An 18,829-nucleotide genomic window follows, 5' to 3' on the forward strand; every position below is an offset into this window, starting at 1 on the left:
ACGGATGATCAGATAAGCAGTTACAGAAATGGACAAGTATGCACTTTGACAGGTAGACACTTGGGCAGGTAAATGAGTAGACTGTTACGCAGGTAGATCATGTAGAAATCAAATATTCATTAATTAAATCTATTATTTACTCATGTATTAAGACAAAATGCAACGTACGCCCTGTTTTATCTTGCAGTAGTATTAATTTAAAAAAAAAAATCAATAAGCAATTATTCAAAATTGTCTCACTGTTAGGATAGCAGGCAGTAGTTATTATTCTGAAGCTTATAATCTGGATTTTTTGGATGCGATTAATTCTCTTGGTATGTCCTTTGTGCTTCCAAAAAACATGAGTTAATAATCAAGAATAGTTCTTGTGTCGTCGGTCAATTTGCTTGTGTGCCAATGTTAAAAACCAACTTTTATTTAAGCTAAATATATTTTTAATTTTTAGAATGTGACAATAATAACGGCTTATTAAGAATAAATGATTACTCTGTCATTTAATGAGCACAATTTTCAATTGACATATTGCTAATAAATTTACGTTTCTTCAGAATCCTAAACAATTAAAACTTCTGTTCTTAAATATAAAACAATGGCTAGACCGATCTTCACAAAATATCAATTTTTTTTTCGACTGATTCTTCACAAACAGTTTCACATATTTTAGAAATGGTTGAAGCTATTTCAAGAAAATTAAACATTAAATCAATTATTATTAGCTATGAATATTTGTTCGATATTATTGGATGAAATAGTCGAACCATTACATTACACCAATAAAATGAATACTAAATCTTTCGAAATTTTGTAATCATTTGAGTTTAGCTCCATATCTCCAAAACTGCTTACGAATTGAATGTTTTTTAAATCATACAATTTCTCAAAAACTTAATTTTTAGGCTGGACCTGTCTTTGCCAAAAACTAATCAGCACGTCTCCCTACCAATAGGAATCGAATGTTTTTTAAATTATTCAATTCTGTTCGATTCAATTTTAATGTTAATTATTTAGAGGACAAAAAATTATATCCATACATATACATACAAACATAAATGAATGTGTATCCATTTTCTAAGTATGCCAAAATATTAATAAACTCCTGATACGTAAATATATGCTAAAATTTTCATTTTCGATCTATGGACGATTACAATGAGGAATGTCAATAAATTCTAATGCAAAAGACTTATTCAAATTAATCATTCATATTTAATAAATATAATAAAAAAACAACTCTTCGCAAATGATACAAAATTAGCACTTATCCAACAAATAATTCCAATATCAGTTTTTAATTGGCGTCTTGAAATTGAACTCTTTCCCTTTATGTTGTCAAGTCAGTCGCCTTTTCTCATTAATCAGCGGGGACAGAGGTACTCGTCAATTCTCGCGCTCGAAATCCAATTAGTATCATCGATCACTCGATGGGCGATGCTATATAAGGCTTTCCTTTTATATGGGTTTAAGGTAGCCGTCGTTTAATACTTAAGAATAACATAGAGTAAATATCGTGAATTAAAGCACATATTAAATATCATTTTACTCATCCTTGATATTTTTAGTTTTATTTATACATTATCATCTATTCATTTATATCTAATGTATCATAACTATTTCAATTATAAGCAATACCTAAAAATCTTTATATATATATTTATTTTTTGGTTATATATTTGTCTTACATAGGCGCGCAGACAATTTTCAAAACTTTGAACAATTTTTATACTAAATCCAATTTATTAGGTCTGCCGTATTGTAAGGGGTTTATTTGAACTATCAACGCTCCATATGAAATTTTGTCAAAACCTGATTAAAGTTCACAAAAAGGCACGGATGTCCATTTTGATTTCTGGCAATTATTCTGATAATGACAAAACTAAAACATAACTGTATTAATGCAAATAACACACATCAAACAAAAATTTATCGAATTATTAATTATTGTAGAAATAACCAGACTCATTGAAATTTTTTACAAATATCACACTGCCTACAACGTTCGTATTAGACTTTATCAGAAGAATTCATCAACACAGCTGGAAAAGCTACTAATTTAATTTACCTCTAAAAAATAATTTTTTTTTTTAACTTATTATACTTTGTTATTTACTATTTTCCTATTATTAACATCTCAAAGTTAAGAATAGTTAAAGTTTCAGCTAAACCTTTTTATTATTCTGTAAGGTTTTCTAGAAGTTATATAAAAAAACTTATGAAATTATTTTAAAAATAGCAATATACCCTATGAAATAATTAAACAACGTATATTTAAAATTTAGATTCCGGTATGGTAAACTATAGTATATAATAGAAATCAAATCCAAAAACTAATAAAACAACGAATCTTGTTTCAATACCTTATCGTTCATCAGGTTCAACGGTCATAATAATTTTATAAAATTTATAAGTATTTTCACAGTTTTAATTTTTGTAATCACTATTTTATCTACAAACATCTATCGCACTATGTTCGGTAAAATTTCCAGTTAATTGCTAATTATAGAAATGTGATTTTTTACTATTTTTCCAAAGCTTGTCATATGTTCCTTTTTAGGCGGAGTAAAATAAAACTGCCAGATGCAAACAAATCTAATGACTTATTTTTAATTTACAATTCTATGAAATAATAGGTACAAGATGTAAATAAAGCAAAATAGCACATTTTCCACAAAGATATTACTGTTATTGACCTTGATCTGGAACGTCTTCAAAATATTTATCCAAGAAATGGACTTTTTTAACCGAATTTACACTTTTAATTACTTTTTAAATGATCAGTTGGTTCTTTTACCCCATTCATATGTAAGCTATCATATAGGTTATATAAATAAAACTGTTCAATCTAACTTTAAATTAACAATACATCTTATGAAACAATCAAATAACCTATATTATATTATATTATAAATTCGTGAACTAAACAACAGTGGCTTAACTCACAACCAAATTAACTAATAACGAAAGAAAAAAAAATTATAGTGTTCCAAGCATGGCCAATTATTTCGTGATAGCGATGTTCCTGGATTTAAAGCAATGGCTGATTGCACATCTTTTCCCCTCTACTTTCAAATATTGTTGTTAAAAATTTCCAAATTTTACTTATTTTTAAGATGTTGTTGGACCTTTTTACCGGCGAACCTTCATATCGTCATTTCAATCATCATTTGGTATTCTTGTCTCGTAATGAGATTTCAAAATAATATTTTTTTAAAATAAATATGACAGTTCAGAAGAAATATAACAACAATTTAGAAATATTTTTATACCTACTTCAGGTAACTAACTGTTGTGATTAGATTTTGTGATGTCAATTTGTTATTACAAATATGCTGTAATCTTTATTTATTCTAAATTTTCTCGAACCTTTGCTCCAAATGTATTTCTCGGTTCGAATGTACTCAAATGTATATATGTCTGTTCCAGGCGGACCGGAAAATAAAAAATGTGCTGTCGTTTTATTAATAATGATGATTGACCCCACCGGCGGAATTGATACGATTCCAATATTTCACTTATTGTCGCCGTATCAAGTAACGCTTCTCCTTCTGTTTTTGTGGAACGGCTACAATTTATCGATTTACCCAACAGTTTATTACTAAGTTATTGGATAGAATAATGGTAGTTTTAATGCATGCTTCTGACTACACTGTACCAGAATGTAATTGATAATTTGAAACATAACTAGGAGTAACTTGCCCTAAGATAAATTGAAAAAAAAAACGATATGTGTAAATAATCGACTCAATCAATATGAATTGGGATTTAGCAACATTTGAAATTGTGACGATAAAATTTCCAACCTTTAACTGTATCAAATTTTAATGAGGTTTCATGAATACACCCATTCTCTCAGATGTGTGTATACTTAGCAACGCGATGGTGGAAATTGGCAAAACTGACATGACCTGATTGTTTGACAATTTTTTTTTATTAACTTCCCGAAGGAGAAGTTTATGTTTTTATCAAAAAATCCGATTCGCTAATTTTATGTTTTCTCGACGTTTCGAGCCATTCTGAATCGAATGAGACCAAATTTGGAAAAAGTATGTGTGTGCGTGTGTGTGTGTGTATGTGTGTGTGTGTGTGAACAGATTTTTTGCCGTAAATCAACGTTTTCTCCAAAACGGCTGGGACCGATTTCAAAAATTTAAAAGCCATTTGATCGGCCCTACGAAACTCGTTTAGCTTTAAAAATTCGTCAAAGTTTGCAAAAATTGGTATAGTTTTTTTGACATTTGTCAAAATTAGACTTTTGATCGACGTTTTCTCAAAAGCGCCTGAACCGATTTCAGAAATTTAAAAGCCATTTGATGTATTTCGGTGAGGGCTATCGTTTCTCAGTTTTGTGCGACGATCTGCCAAGCCGTTTCTTTGCAATTTGAAAAAAAGTGTTAAACTTTTCGTCCATATTTAAGCTCATCCTACCGAACCGATTTTAAAAAATCAAAACTGTTCGAAAGATATTAGTTGGGAATGGTACTGATTAATTTTAGGTGAAATTCTACCGAGCCGTTTTCTTGTAATTAACTGTTGAAAAAAAGTGTTAAATTTCCGTCCACATTTAAGCTCATCCTACCGAACCGATTTTAAAAAATCAAAAACTGTTCGAAAGATATTAGTTGGGAATCGTACTGATTAATTTTAGGTGGAAATCTACCGAGCCGTTTTCTTATAATTAACTGTTGAAAAAAAGTGTTAAATTTTCGTCCACATTTAAGCTCATCCTACCGAACCGATTTTAAAAAATCAAAAACTGTTCGAAAGATATTAGTTGGGAATCGTACTGATTAATTTTAGGTGAAATTCTACCGAGCTGTTTTCTTGTAATTAACTGTTGACAAAAAGTGTTAAATTTCCGTCCACATTTAAGCTCATCCTACCGAACCGATTTTAAAAAATCAAAAACTGTTCGAAAGATATTAGTTGGGAATCGTACTGATTAATTTTAGGTGGAAATCTACCGAGCCGTTTTCTTATAATTAACTGTTGAAAAAAAGTGTTAAATTTTCGTCCACATTTAAGCTCATCCTACCGAACCGATTTTAAAAAATCAAAAACTATTCGAAAGATATTAGTTGGGAATGGTACTGATTAATTTTAGATGAAAATCTACCGAGCCGTTTTCTTGTAATGAACTGTTGAAAACAAAATTTAAGCCGATTTTTATGGAACATTTTTTTGGCGATGTATATCATGGTCTTATAGAACTTACTGAAATATTACGGCCTTACGACAAGTAGTTTAATTTTGAAAATTCATCAAAATTTGAGAAAATGAGTAGTTTTTTTATGTTTGTTAAAATTAAAATTGGATGATCTACTCGGTATAACAATAGAGTACTTGGTCTTAATCAACATACTACACCATTAAAGTCCTGCGGAAACTGGTTGAAATATAAAAATTGTTGATTTTTGAAAATTTGCTTTTAAAAAATAATCCGAGTTAACATGTTTGATCGTTTTTAATTATGGGTAATAAATCCACTCGGAATACTTTTAATCACTCATAAATTAATTTATTTTTTATTGATTAAGTCGATTATTTACTCATATCGGGAAGTTCATGTAACTCGCCTCAAGACTAAATACCAAACCAACTAGTTTACTTTTCATGTAAACTTACTATCCAATTTATAAGCTATCATATTTTGTCTATAAAAAAGTATAATAAAAGTTGCAGTATTTATAATAATATATTTGAAAACATTTAATATTCTTTGAATATTTTATTATGTTACGTCAAGTTCCAGCAATTTGCCTTAAGGCACGAAGCCTTACACCACTAGTTTTAAAATAGTTTTTGAGTAAAGACCAATCATCTACCACAATATTACATAAAAACAAAATATGAAAAACGAATATGTTTTCTGCGATTACAAAGTACACATTATTTCTAATTCGCTTTCAATAATTTGAGAGAAATAAATATCACCCGACTTACTATAATTTCAACGTACGTATAGCTAGTCAGGTTATCTAAAACTGCGCCCTCATGTGACCCACAATTAAGAGGGAATTCGGAAAGGGAATTTGAGTCTGCACCGACCCCTCTAAAAATCCAAAAAAATAAAAAAAAAATTATTATAGTTATTAGTGATTTTTTGCTGTCTAATGGTGTAAAAGTTTTACCGGTCATAGATTGCAAGCATAGGAAAATTCGAAAATTTTGTCAAAAAATTAGGTCATATCAGTTTTGCCAATTTCCACCATCGCGGTGCTAAGTATACTCACGTTTTTCTTATTGTCAGGTCTATAACATTTTAGGATTATCGTTAAGACTATGAACCAAGATAATTTTCAAAGCTTCAATAAGAACGCCAAATTATTTTTTTAATAATTAATTACAATAAATTGGTCCGGTAAATCTTTATTAAAAATCTATCAAACGATTAAACATTTTGCACTAATATGCAAATCCTGAAGAAACAACTCGACCAACACGCACAAATTTAATGAATAAAACTCAATTGCTTTTAAATTTTTGAAAGGTGCAGGCGTTTTTGACAGAACGTCTACGAGAGAAGTTTTGGCTCACATACACATACTTTTCATCTTGCCTAAGGAGCCATTCTGAATCGTATGACACCAAAACTTGTTTCATCGACGTTTTCAAAAAGTTTGGACTTTCAATTCGAAATGACTTGAAACGTGTAGAAAATATTAATTATGAAATAGGATTTTCCGGCAAAAATAAGAACTCACATTCCCATTCGGGAACTTAATAAAAATATAATTTTTCATGTTAGTTGATATAGATGATTGAAATTAATCTTTAAGATTAATTTTTCCATAGTTATCCTTGGATTTAAAAAAGTAAATGTGCTAGTTATAAAATTACGCTCCGCAGCATAATTTATTGTAATCGTCCAAAAATCTAAATTGAAAATTTCTACATATCTTGACGTTGTGAAGTTTTTTGAACATTGTGGCACACCCTAGAAAAAATTTCTTCCGCGTTTAAGGCGCACAGATCAACCGATTTGAATGATTCAGAAAACATTCGAACCCTATTGATTGGGAGATGTGCATTAGTTTTTGGGTAAGGCAGGTCTAGCGGTTTTCGAGATACGGAGCAAAGAGTGCAGTAAATAGAAATCGAGTTTTTGAGATATCGGATCATCCGTTTTGAATAATCCACAAAACATTGAATTTGTAATGATGGGGATAATTAATAAGAGAGTTATATTATTTATAATAATCTATTTGAAAACATTTAATATTCCTCAAATATTTTGTTACGGTACGGGAAGATCCAGCAATTTGCCTTAAGACACGACGCCATACACACGTAGTTTAGATTTCGAAAACAGAATCGACATCGTAGACATATGTTCATTTAGTATTAATTTTTGTGAAGTTCAATTTCACTATAACATGTCTAGACATTGGCAGAGGCAAATGTAAAGATAATAATCAAAGATTTTTTAAATGATGATATTTTAGCACAAATGATACTTTTTGTTTAGTTTGCTAAAAAAATTCATTCATTCAAATTTAATATTATTTGTTAATTGTTACTCGGGTATGTATTATTCTAGGCCAACAAGTAATAAAATTTATTTACAATGTTCTTGATTTTGTTTTGTAGCAAACAAAACCTACTTAGGCTTTGTTTGATATCCTCAGAAAATCGAATTATTGCTAGAAGAACTGCCCTACTTACAATAACTTGCAGAACGATACAGTCTTAGTTTCTGACGTTTCACGCAGCTTCTTAAAACATTTTTTACTTGAATGAATAAAATAGTTTAAAATAAACGTTTAATTTATTACACTTTCAAAATGTTCATTTATTATAAATAGGAGAGATTAGGGCTTATTGAATCAGGCAATATCAAAATATTTTTTGTCTCGATTAGAGATGTAACCTCCCATCCCCATCCACAGAAGTGTGAGTTTCTCTTCGTATTTCGTGATACACTTTTTAAAGAAAATGATTAATTTTGAAATCATTAGAGAAATAGTTTATCGAAATAAGAACTGTCTATTCATCTTTGTTTCGTAGAAATATAATTAAAATCCTTGTAGAAAAAAAGCTGATTGTAGGGGAAAACGTTGACGAATTTAACACAAAAATAACTCGAACAATCATTGGTAATCAAAATTGGTCACTTGATAGTTAAACAAAAATTTATCGCTATTACAAATAGTTTAAACTTTGGAGTTTTTAATGGAAATTATATAACTCGTTAATTATTTGTAACGGAAATGAGTTATAATTATAGTTGTTCTTTTAGACTTCCCTATTTTATCAAGAACTCAATCTCATTTAAGATTAAAATCTCAGATATGAATAGTGATGTTTTCCAAAAGCTGTTTTTCAAATATTTGTCAACTGGTCCTTTTTACCAGAGACGGCCAGGTGGCAAACTGGTCCAATGTCTTGTTTTTAATTTTGAAGGGATTTTACAAAATAACAGCTACATTATGCAGCCAATGCAAAATATAAATTTTATTGATACAGTTTTTACAGAGATAACTGTATATAACCTTAATCTAGTATTTTGATCTGGAGATAGAAATATTCATCAGCTGTGTTGAACTAACTACTAATTTAATATCTATTTTGTAAAATTACTTTTTAACTTCCCGTAGGGCAAGTTATAGTAATCGCAAAAAAATCGAAAATGAAAATTTTTATATATCTTTACGTTTCAGAGGTTTCTGAACATTTTGGCATACCTTAGAAAAAATGGATGTATGTGTGTGTGTGTGTGTGTGTGTGTGTATGTGTGTGTGTATGTATGTATGTATGTATGTGTGTGTATGTATGTGCGGATACAAATTTTCGTCGACGATTTCGGGAACACGGATCAACCGATTTGAATAATTCAAAAAACATTCGATTCGTATTGATAAGGAGACGTGCTGATTAGTTTTTGGCAAAGGCAGGTCAAGCCGTTCCGAAGATACGGGGCAAAAAGTTCCGAAAACGGTAACTCAGTTTTTAAGAGAACGGAGCGTCCGATTTCAATAATTCAAAAAACATTTTATTTGTATTGACAAGATGAAGAATCGATACAACTTTCATGAAGGTAGGTCCAGCGGTTTCGGAGATATAGAGGAAAAGTAAAAAAATGAGCCATTTGGCGGTCAAAAATGATCATTAGACATATGCACATCAAATTATCAGACATTTTATAGAGTTTTTTAACAATAAGTATACATTTTGTTAACATTCCTATGGGTTCCGTACCAATGCTTATGCGTTAGACAGCGACGCGGCGCTTACGCGCTTTATATTTTGTCTCTATGTAGTTAAAGCAGTACGATTGCTTTGAAAAAAAAGTTCAGATCTTCCACAATATGTCAAAATAAAGAAAAAAAAAATTTTTTTCAAAAAAAAATTTTTTTTAAAAAAATTTTTTTTAAAAAAAATTTTTTTACAAAAATTTTTTTTTTCAAAAAAAACTAATTTTTTGTCCAATTTATAGTTTCTCAAAAATCTTATTTTTTCAAAGTAATTTTTTTTCAAAAATGTTAATCGTTTTAAAAAAAAATAATAATTTTTGGTACGGGAAGTTCCAGCAATTTGCCTTAAGGCACGATGCCCTAATTGCCTCAAGACAGAATTCCACTTACAGCTAGTTTTAACTGAATTTACAAATTTATTAACTATTTATTAACTTCCCGTAGGGCAAGTTATAGTAATCGCAAAAAAATCGAAAATGAAAATTTTTGCATTTCTCGACGTTTCAAAGGTTTCTGAATATTTTGGCATACCTTAGAAAAAATGGATGTATGTGTGTGTGTGTGTGTGTGTGTGTGCGCGTGTGTGTATGTATGTGCGGATACAAATTTTCGTCGACGATTTCGGGAACACCGATCAACCGATTTGAATAATTCAAAAAACATTCGATTTGTATTGATAAGGAGACGTGCTGATTAGTTTTTGGCAAGGTCAGGTCTAGCCGTTCCGAAGATACGGGGCAAAAAGTGCCGAAAACGGTAACTCCGTTTTTAAGAGAACGGAGCGTCCGATTTCAATAATTCAAAAAACATTTTACTTGTATTGACAAGGTGAACAACCGATCAAATTTTCATAAAGGCAGGTCTAGCGGTTTTGGAGATCTAATAAAAAAAGTAAAAAAAATGCCATTTGGCGGTGAAAAATGATTATTAGACATATGCACATCAAATTATCAGATATTTTATAGAGATTTTAACAATAAGTATAATTTTGGTTTACATTCCTATGGGTTCCGTACCAATGTTTACGCGTTAGACGTCGACGCGGCGCTTACGCGGTTTGATATTTCGTCTTTATGCAGTTAAAGCAGTACGATTGCTTTGAAAGAAAGTTTAGATCTTTAAAACTATGTCAAAATAAAGAAAACATTTTTTTTCCAAAAAAAAAAAAATTTAAAAAAAAAAATTATAAATAAAAAAAAGTAATTTTTTGTCTAATTGTTTGTCAAAAATCTTATTTTTTTGAAGTAAATTTTTTTCAAAAATGTTAATCGTTGTTAAAAAAATAATAATTTTTGGTACGGGAAGTTCCAGCAATTTGCCTTAAGGCACGATGCCTTAATTGCCTTAAGACAGAATTCCACTTACAGCTAGTTATTGTCTACGTCTTTGCCGGGTAAGGATACAGTTATTTCATTTTATCTCTCCCACGTATAAGCTTTTATAGAGGTTTTATAAAAAGAAGAGTGCGCGTAAGGTTCACACGCGATTGAAGTAAAACTTAGTTGCTACTGTACTGATGGCATTTAAGTAAAAATAAATACATCATATAACAATTTTGAATAATGTTCATTAGTAATATGACAACACTCGTGATGCACACATTTATTAATGTCAACCATTATACACATTTATATAATGATAAATTATAAATTATATATTTATAATAGCATTAAAAATATGTATAATATTTAAAAACAATAACGTAATTAAAGCCATACTTCAAGTATCACATGATCAGTTTGTCATTGTTATTACCATTTAGGACTTGAACCTTTATTAGAAAAATGAAGTATTATAATTGCTGATTAATAAATTCTTTAATATTTGTTCAAACAGTGGATTATGTTAAACAACGCCTACACAAATGTTGTATTTGCAACTTCACTCATCATATAATTGTATTTGAAGAACTTCATGTAATTAAAATTAACATACATTCATTGTCTGCTTGTATTTTTTTTACTTTTTAGCTGGCGATATAATCTCATTCTTTGAACAGCTGTATTATATGTCTTGCTTAAAAATATTTTCCATTTTAATAACTTCAAAGATTTATAGAAACTATGAATAATATAGAAATAATTTTTAATCAATGCCGTTACGCATACAACGACAGATTTCTATTCACATACACGACGACTAATCACAATCTGTTTTTCTGAAAAAAGAAAACTGTATAATATAAATTTATCAAATTTTGCTTTCTTATTTTTTGTATTCAGAATTCATTCTATTTATTAGATATGTAGTTTATAGAATGTCAAACTTGAGCAAATCGACAATGCCATACGCCACTAGTTTTTATCACATTTGTAATTGTACTAAATTGTAATAAAAATGACTCGAAGACAGATTGAGTGTCTTTATTCGCGGTGGAATTGTGGTATGGGTCCCTGTTGATTATGAGCGGACAAGCGTATGATTAGATTATGGGACATGATGAGCCATACAAAGGCCATTACAAGAGACTGCGATAGAAAAGGCACGCTTTGCTAATACTAAATAACACGCCGTTGCTTACTTCAGCTTTCTAATTTTTCAATTTTTCCAACTATGATCTAATTAACTCCTGAAATACGTTTGAGAAAACATTCAAAAGCTCTTTTCAGAAGAATGATAATTAGTATCCAACTTGTGGAACAAAGTTATAAAAATATTAAATGTGAGGATACTTCAAACTGAATAGAGTAATTACTAAAATATGCTTCAACTTGAATTAAAAAAACTGCTTTGATAATCCGGGATTAGTATGTATCGTAGCGCAACGAAACGTAATCTAATAATAAGACATAATACCTATAGGTATATTTAATATGTTTTTAATATGTTTTTTTGGTACCGTTGATATGCTTGTATAAGGTAGAGCGGGGCTTAAAGCTCGGCGGGCAAAAAGATCCACCACCGATATCTCAAAAATCAGTATAGGTAAGAATTTTTCAATAACAATATTTGAAAGAAGGCGGAAAAAGATGTGTCACCACTTCACCAGTCATCACCTGCATTCTTACTACGTTGCTATGGGAAGACGGCTTTATTTGAAACTCTGTAACAAAGGTATTTTCTTACGTTGTTAGTTTTTATGGTCGTGAGCACTGTTCTTTGGACTACCGGACTCAAATATAATACTTAAGTATACTTCATTTAACCGTTTTATAAGATAATTTTTTAATTTTAAGTTAGATTCAACAGATTTTTTTTATATTACTTCTATGAAAGGGGTATAAGGGACCAACTAAACCTTCGCCCAGGCAATGGTGAAAAAAAATTGCAAATAAAAATGTAAATTGAGTTATTAAAGCAATATTACAAGAGCTAAATTGAATAAATATTTATTCCATCTCTGCTGATGGCGAAACACCAGATAAAAAGTGTTATCTCTGAAAAAAATGCACTCATGAAATTTTGTAGGAAGGTAGATATATATTTTGTATTCGTTGAATATTGCAGCTATATTTGTTAAATTGCTTTAAAATTGAAAAAAGATTTTGGATCTGTTTGCCCCCTGCCTGTCCCAATCTACCCCGCCTATGGGATAAAAAACACCAGATCACAAGTTTTGAAAAATAGCAAAAATCATACTTCTACAATGATGAAGTTTCACTGAACGTTGTCAGTTGTTTGATTATTAAACAATTAAGGTTTGGTTTTCAAAATAAAATTGTTAAAAGTTAAATTAAACCTATGTCCCCCGCCCTACTCCATAATAACTTTCCCGAAGAAAAAGTTTATTTTACTGCCAGAAAATCCGGTTTGATAATTTCTTAGATTTATCAAGGTATCATTAGATACCAGAATTGGAAAGTTATGTGTGTATGAACGCTAAATATCACTTATCACTGACGTTTTTTCAAAGACGCTTGCACCGATTCTTGAAACTCGAACCTTGAAAAGGACTCGAATTCATTAGTTTTGAAAGACGATCGGCCGATCTTTTCCTTAGAAATACTAGAAATATTCTAAACTTTTTGCTTCAAAGTTATCCAAAACATTTTCGACCGGTTTTGAAAAATTGAAAACCGCTTGAAAGATGTAAATTGGGAATCAAGCTAGTAAGTTTTCGGTAAAGATTGTTCAGCCATTTCTTTGTAATTAATTGTTAAAATTATTTTTTTTTTTGACAATTTTGATGAATTGGCGAATTATATGACGGAGTGTTCGTGGTCTTAACGAACTTTATAGACCTACAAAAAGTACTAGTTTAATTAATGATCCGCTCGCTTAAGACATATAACGTGTATAATATCAATTGGAAACCGAATTGACTATTGTTGATAAAAAACAATGATTTTGATATAACAATTTTCAAAATTTGCTAAATTTCAATTCTTATTGATTAAGTCGATTTTTTATGCAATAAGATTCAGAATAAAATGCCATTTACACCTAGTTTGAGTTTTTTGTGTTCTAATTGCTGTATATCCTCAGCATGTTTGTGTCGAAAAACTACAATACAAAGTCAAGATATGGTTTAAATTAATTACTTGAATGTGCAATCGCTTGTATTTCACAAAATACGACATAATTGACATGATTATTTTACAATTTGTGATTTTTTATATTCTTTAAAGTTTAAATTATATTACCAAAATTTTTGCATTTTGATAATGGAGAATACAATTAATATGTATGATGAATACAAGTACCAATAAATCTAGAAACAGATTACGATTTTTATATTTTAAAATTAAGTCGTTATATTAAAGCTTGTTTAATCTTTAAATGTTTCATAATTATTTTGAAAAATCACCAAAAATTAACTATTTTTCATGAAGAGTGATTAATTATCTCTTACGTTCTAACTATTTTTTATGAACATTTATAATTAGTTCCCAACTATTAGAATAACATTATGATGGGGAGCTAATGGGTTTTTGTAACAGTTTTTTTTAAATCAATATAACTTGAGATCTATCTATTCTATTTCTACAAAAAAAGACGAATAGTTGCTATAACTTTCCCTCTAACGAATCAAGTAAAATTAATTCCACAATTGTTATTCATTATTTCATAATTAATAAATTTCTAGAAAAAGTGCGGTTTGGGATTTGTTGTACTATTTACCGGAGCAAGTAATAACAACAACAAAATGACAGTAATACCTCTGATCATTTATTCTTTACTCATTTAGAAAAAAAAAACTTTATTATTAATATAAATAAAAGATATAGTAACTTCTGTAGCACAATTTACATGTGCCAACATCTTACAAACTATACATTCTATTTAATCTTCTTTACTTGAATTTGTATATATGTGATTGTTGTATGTTCAACAAGCTTCAAAAAAATATGGAGACAAAAAAAAGGGGGTCGTATAACGACCCATCAAAAGACACCTGTTATTAGTTAGCCTTGTTACAGATATACTCTTAGCTCCACTGCAAAAGTAGGTACTTTAACTAATTAAAAATTAAATTTCATACCAACGCATCGAATAGATTTTTTTTTAACTCTCTACATAAATATTTCAAGATCTTTCATTATAATTTAATCTGATCTCGCTATTTTTATAAATATTACAAGCATAAAATCATTAATTATTATTAAGAATGAACCTATTAAAACAGAACTCCCGCTAGTATTATTCTTTAATTTCTCTCTATATATTATATTGAGCGTCAATATCTAATCAAATTCCATTCCCTCTCGTGACAACACTTTTATTAATAATTTTCACGCCCTTGAGCTTTATATGTATACAGTGTGTATTAGGCCCGGTCAATAGATTCCACAGATGAGTTGGTTGTTCGTCGGCAATAATGAAAATGCTTTCGCATACATGAACGATAATTTCATCGCATCTTTTATAATGCGAAATAATTTATAGACCGCTCAATGGACTGAACAATCGATTTTGACGCGCTTCATGTATTTTTGCATATAGGTACCTACACACATTGACGTCATAATTATACCATAAATATGTAAAGTTTATTGTTCACATATGGCAAACATATGTTTTCAACAAAAATTTATCTAATTTCAAAAATATTACCTTTCTGATCCCATGATTTTAGTTCTTTTATTTACATGAAATTGAAAAATAAATGGTGATTATTGGTGATTATAGCAAGTACAATTTTAAATACTGTATAAACCATAATTGTTCCCAAATATGAAGAGCAAGATTAAAGTAGCTCATTATATTATTATTAATACGATATTAAGACATTATTATAGTTGACTATTTTTTAAATTATATTGGATTGCATTTAAACAACAATTGTTTAAAAAACATCGTTAAAACTAAATAATAAGTTAATTTTAAATATCATGTAAGCCAGTTAGAAAACGCATATTTGAAAAATAACATTTAACAGATCATATACCAGTATACAATTACAGACTATATATATATTTCATAATAGTATTTCAATTTTAATTCAAAGTCATATGAAACATCTTTTCTACTAGATTTCTTTCATTGCTAAATGCCTTTAAATTTTTATTTAAATTTGAAGAATACATCATACAAACAATGACCTCTTATTTCGTCTAACTTTCTCTGTATTTTTAAGTAAACTTGGTTCGTGGATAAAAAGGTCGAAGGTCCATTTTTTCTGAAACAAGTATTTTCTGTAAACATTATTTTAAAGCAGAGGACAAATGATGTGTAACCAATATCGCCTTAAATCGGGCGACTTCGCTATCCTGCAATGCATGGCTACAATTAAAAATTTTTGTTGAATTGTTATTCAGTTTACGATACCTGATTATAAATTTTAAGTATACGTTATTTAATTATTTTTAGGTTTTAAGATTGCGATAGATAAATTGAATTAATAGTTATTCCAACTCTAACGATGAATTCTTCTGATAAAGAATTGTAAAAAATCTGCACATGAAATATGTTTATTAAGACTGAAGTTGTGTACTTACCTTATTTGTATTAATAATTGCATTTATAGAAAAAATGAGTTTGATCATGATAAACTAAACAACTAAATTACAAAAGTATTATTCATAATAGTAGTTAGAGTTGATTTTTTTTATTATGTCTCAAATTACATATTTAGATTATAAATTTTAATTGTTGGTCCAGCCAAAATAATTAAGCTCTATCGTATTGAGAAATAATGTGATTATTATTCCATAAATTCTCTTGAAAATTGAAACTAAATCAGTGGACCTTTTTATCTTCTGGCTGTTGATTATTTAACCTGTCTATTGGTGAAATAAAAAGTGTCAGATATATTAGCAAAATAGTAAAAAACAAACTTCTACCTCTGTTTTTTACTATTTTGCTAATGACATCTGACACTTTTCATTTCTTCTACCATAATGAATTAGCTTAGAATTTTAATGTGTATTTTTTGTTGATATGTTATTGGTTTTGTTTTCACAGTATACTAAATTGACTGGTAATTATTAAAAGGCAAAATAAACCTTTTTGCCTCGCCCTTCTATATCATAATAAATTGAAGGAGCATTCAATTCGATTACAAATAATTTGTTACTTAATTATATACATTTTTCAGTTTTGCCAGATTTGTTGCAAAAGAAATGATACGAGACATAGCTAGAGAAGAAGAAAGAGGCGGCGCATTTGAACCATTACAATTCCACAAGATTTATATTCATCGATATGAAAATGTATCAATATTATTTGCCGATATCAAAGGATTTACAGGTAAGATCATGCTTTGATGAATAATACAAAAAATATCGGACATCTTCTCGACTAATAATAATTACTTTCAGAATTAGCAAGTAGATGCAGTCCGCAAGAGCTTGTAAGAATTCTAAATGATTTATTTGCAAGATTTGATAAATTGGCTACAGTAAGTGATGCAAAATTAAATTAAATTAAATACTCCAAAAGCTAATATGTTGAACTTTCATTTTGTGTTCTTTTATAATGTATACATGTTTGAAAGTTTTTTTAAAATTACATTCCTTTATTTTTGGTGAAGAAGCAATTAAGTGAGAAAATTATAAGCCAATCAATATTTTTGATACATGTGAAAGAATATAACTCATATTCGCAAAGAGAACCAATCAATCATTGATCAAATTATTTTCTAACTAACATGGTTAGCCATCAATATGTGGTCAATGGAAACATTGAAGTTTTGTTTGTGCAATGAAGGGGATCATTTGATCGACGTTGTTTTTCAAATCTAGTTGGAAAAATGGTAAAGGCTTTAAATTTGATATAAACAAAGTTTATCAAAATTATTGAAAATTATTCAAGTCATTCAACATTTTCTTTGGCCACATATAAATGGCGCCACCCGTATTAACGGTTGAGATCAGAATATAACTAACTTACTATATGGTAAGTTAACAAATAATTTGTATTTTCCAGTATTAATCTAGTTGAATTGTCTTGCACCTTATTAGATAATTAGATGTGCAATCACATATTAATATAATTTTAGGAAATCATTGTCTTCGTATAAAACTACTAGGAGATTGTTATTATTGTGTTTTGGTCTTCCAACGGCCCGAGGCGATCACGCTGTATGCTGCGTCGAAATGGGTCTTCATATGATTAAAGCCATCAGGGATGTCAGGCATCGAACCCAGGTATTTAGTTTTTAATGGTTATAATTTTTTTTATTATTATTTTAAACAGCAATCAGAACCTAACAGTACTATAAGCTGTTGTGTTGATTTTGACTTAATACGCGTCTGTTTGACAGATGGCCACCCAATAAGTTGTCACATCTCTCTATGATATATTATTATTACAATTCTGTAAGGGGCGAGTATTTTTAATGATGCAGCAATGCCGGGGTGAGGGCTATTTTCACTTGGAAACATATTGCTGTCTATATTTCCAAGTGAAAATCGTTGTTACTACTGCCTGAGCAACAGACTGCTCGAAGTGGGTATCGAAACTGGGACCTCCGAAACTCTTCTCCGAAAGTCCCGTCGCTCTTAAACTGCTTACCTACGGGCGGGCCCGAAATAATAAATAATACATTATTTTTATGTGATAAATATTATTATTGTGATCATTTCTTGACGAGTTTTGTTTTTACGTTTCAATTGGATTTTATTTTATTTGTGGCATGAAATAAAAAATATGTCGTATATTATGAAAAGTGTAAACCATTTTTACTGGAGAGTTTACACGCGAAAATCATAGCAATAAACCAGAGTGAACCAGGGGAGTGGTAATTCGCTAGGCAGTTGACAAAAACTTCTTGATATGTGTGAGAAATCGACAAATTGTTACGCATTGAAATTCAACATGTTTTGAAAATATGACGATTAAAATTTAAAATTTTGACATCCTTTTCCCCATTATTTAAATTAATTCAAGGTGTTTTTATAATTTGGCCAAATTTTGTAGACGTTAAATATTTTACAATATTCGTTAATACCATAAAAATTCTATCATAAAGAGTTTTATCAAAATTGTCCAAAAAGCTATTTTCTACATTTAATTGCGAAGAAATGGCATGGTAGGACTTTACAAGAAAGATGTACCTAGCAGCTCTATTCCTAACTGCTCTTTCCTTCTATAATTGTAAAAAAGACGGTTGCTAATAACTAATGGAGGCGAGTCTATATTGTGTTTCATTTTCATTTGTTTTAATTGTAAAAAAAAAGAATCGGCAGACAGTTGCTAATAACTAATCGAAGCAAGTCTATATTGTGTTTCATTTTCCTTTTTTTTATAATACATGTGTT

The 18,829-nt window shown here is 29.4% G+C and overlaps 1 protein-coding gene across 1 annotated transcript; it reads left to right on the plus strand.

Moving 5' to 3' along the window:
• Positions 1–15,990: 15,990 nt before the first annotated feature.
• On the plus strand, positions 15,991–17,847 carry LOC113371273 (adenylate cyclase type 8-like). Its single transcript, XM_026611907.1, is given in 6 exon segments — positions 15,991–16,013; positions 16,666–16,817; positions 16,889–16,972; positions 17,569–17,616; positions 17,619–17,716; positions 17,833–17,847. Coding segments are annotated over 6 exon segments (420 nt in total).
• The last annotated feature ends 982 nt before the right edge of the window (positions 17,848–18,829 follow it).

The sequence above is a fragment of the Ctenocephalides felis genome, unplaced genomic scaffold (genome assembly GCF_003426905.1).
Source record: "Ctenocephalides felis isolate EL2017-DRISC unplaced genomic scaffold, ASM342690v1 CF-g0.4_SCAFFOLD_01492, whole genome shotgun sequence".
Lineage (NCBI taxonomy): Eukaryota > Metazoa > Arthropoda > Insecta > Siphonaptera > Pulicidae > Ctenocephalides > Ctenocephalides felis.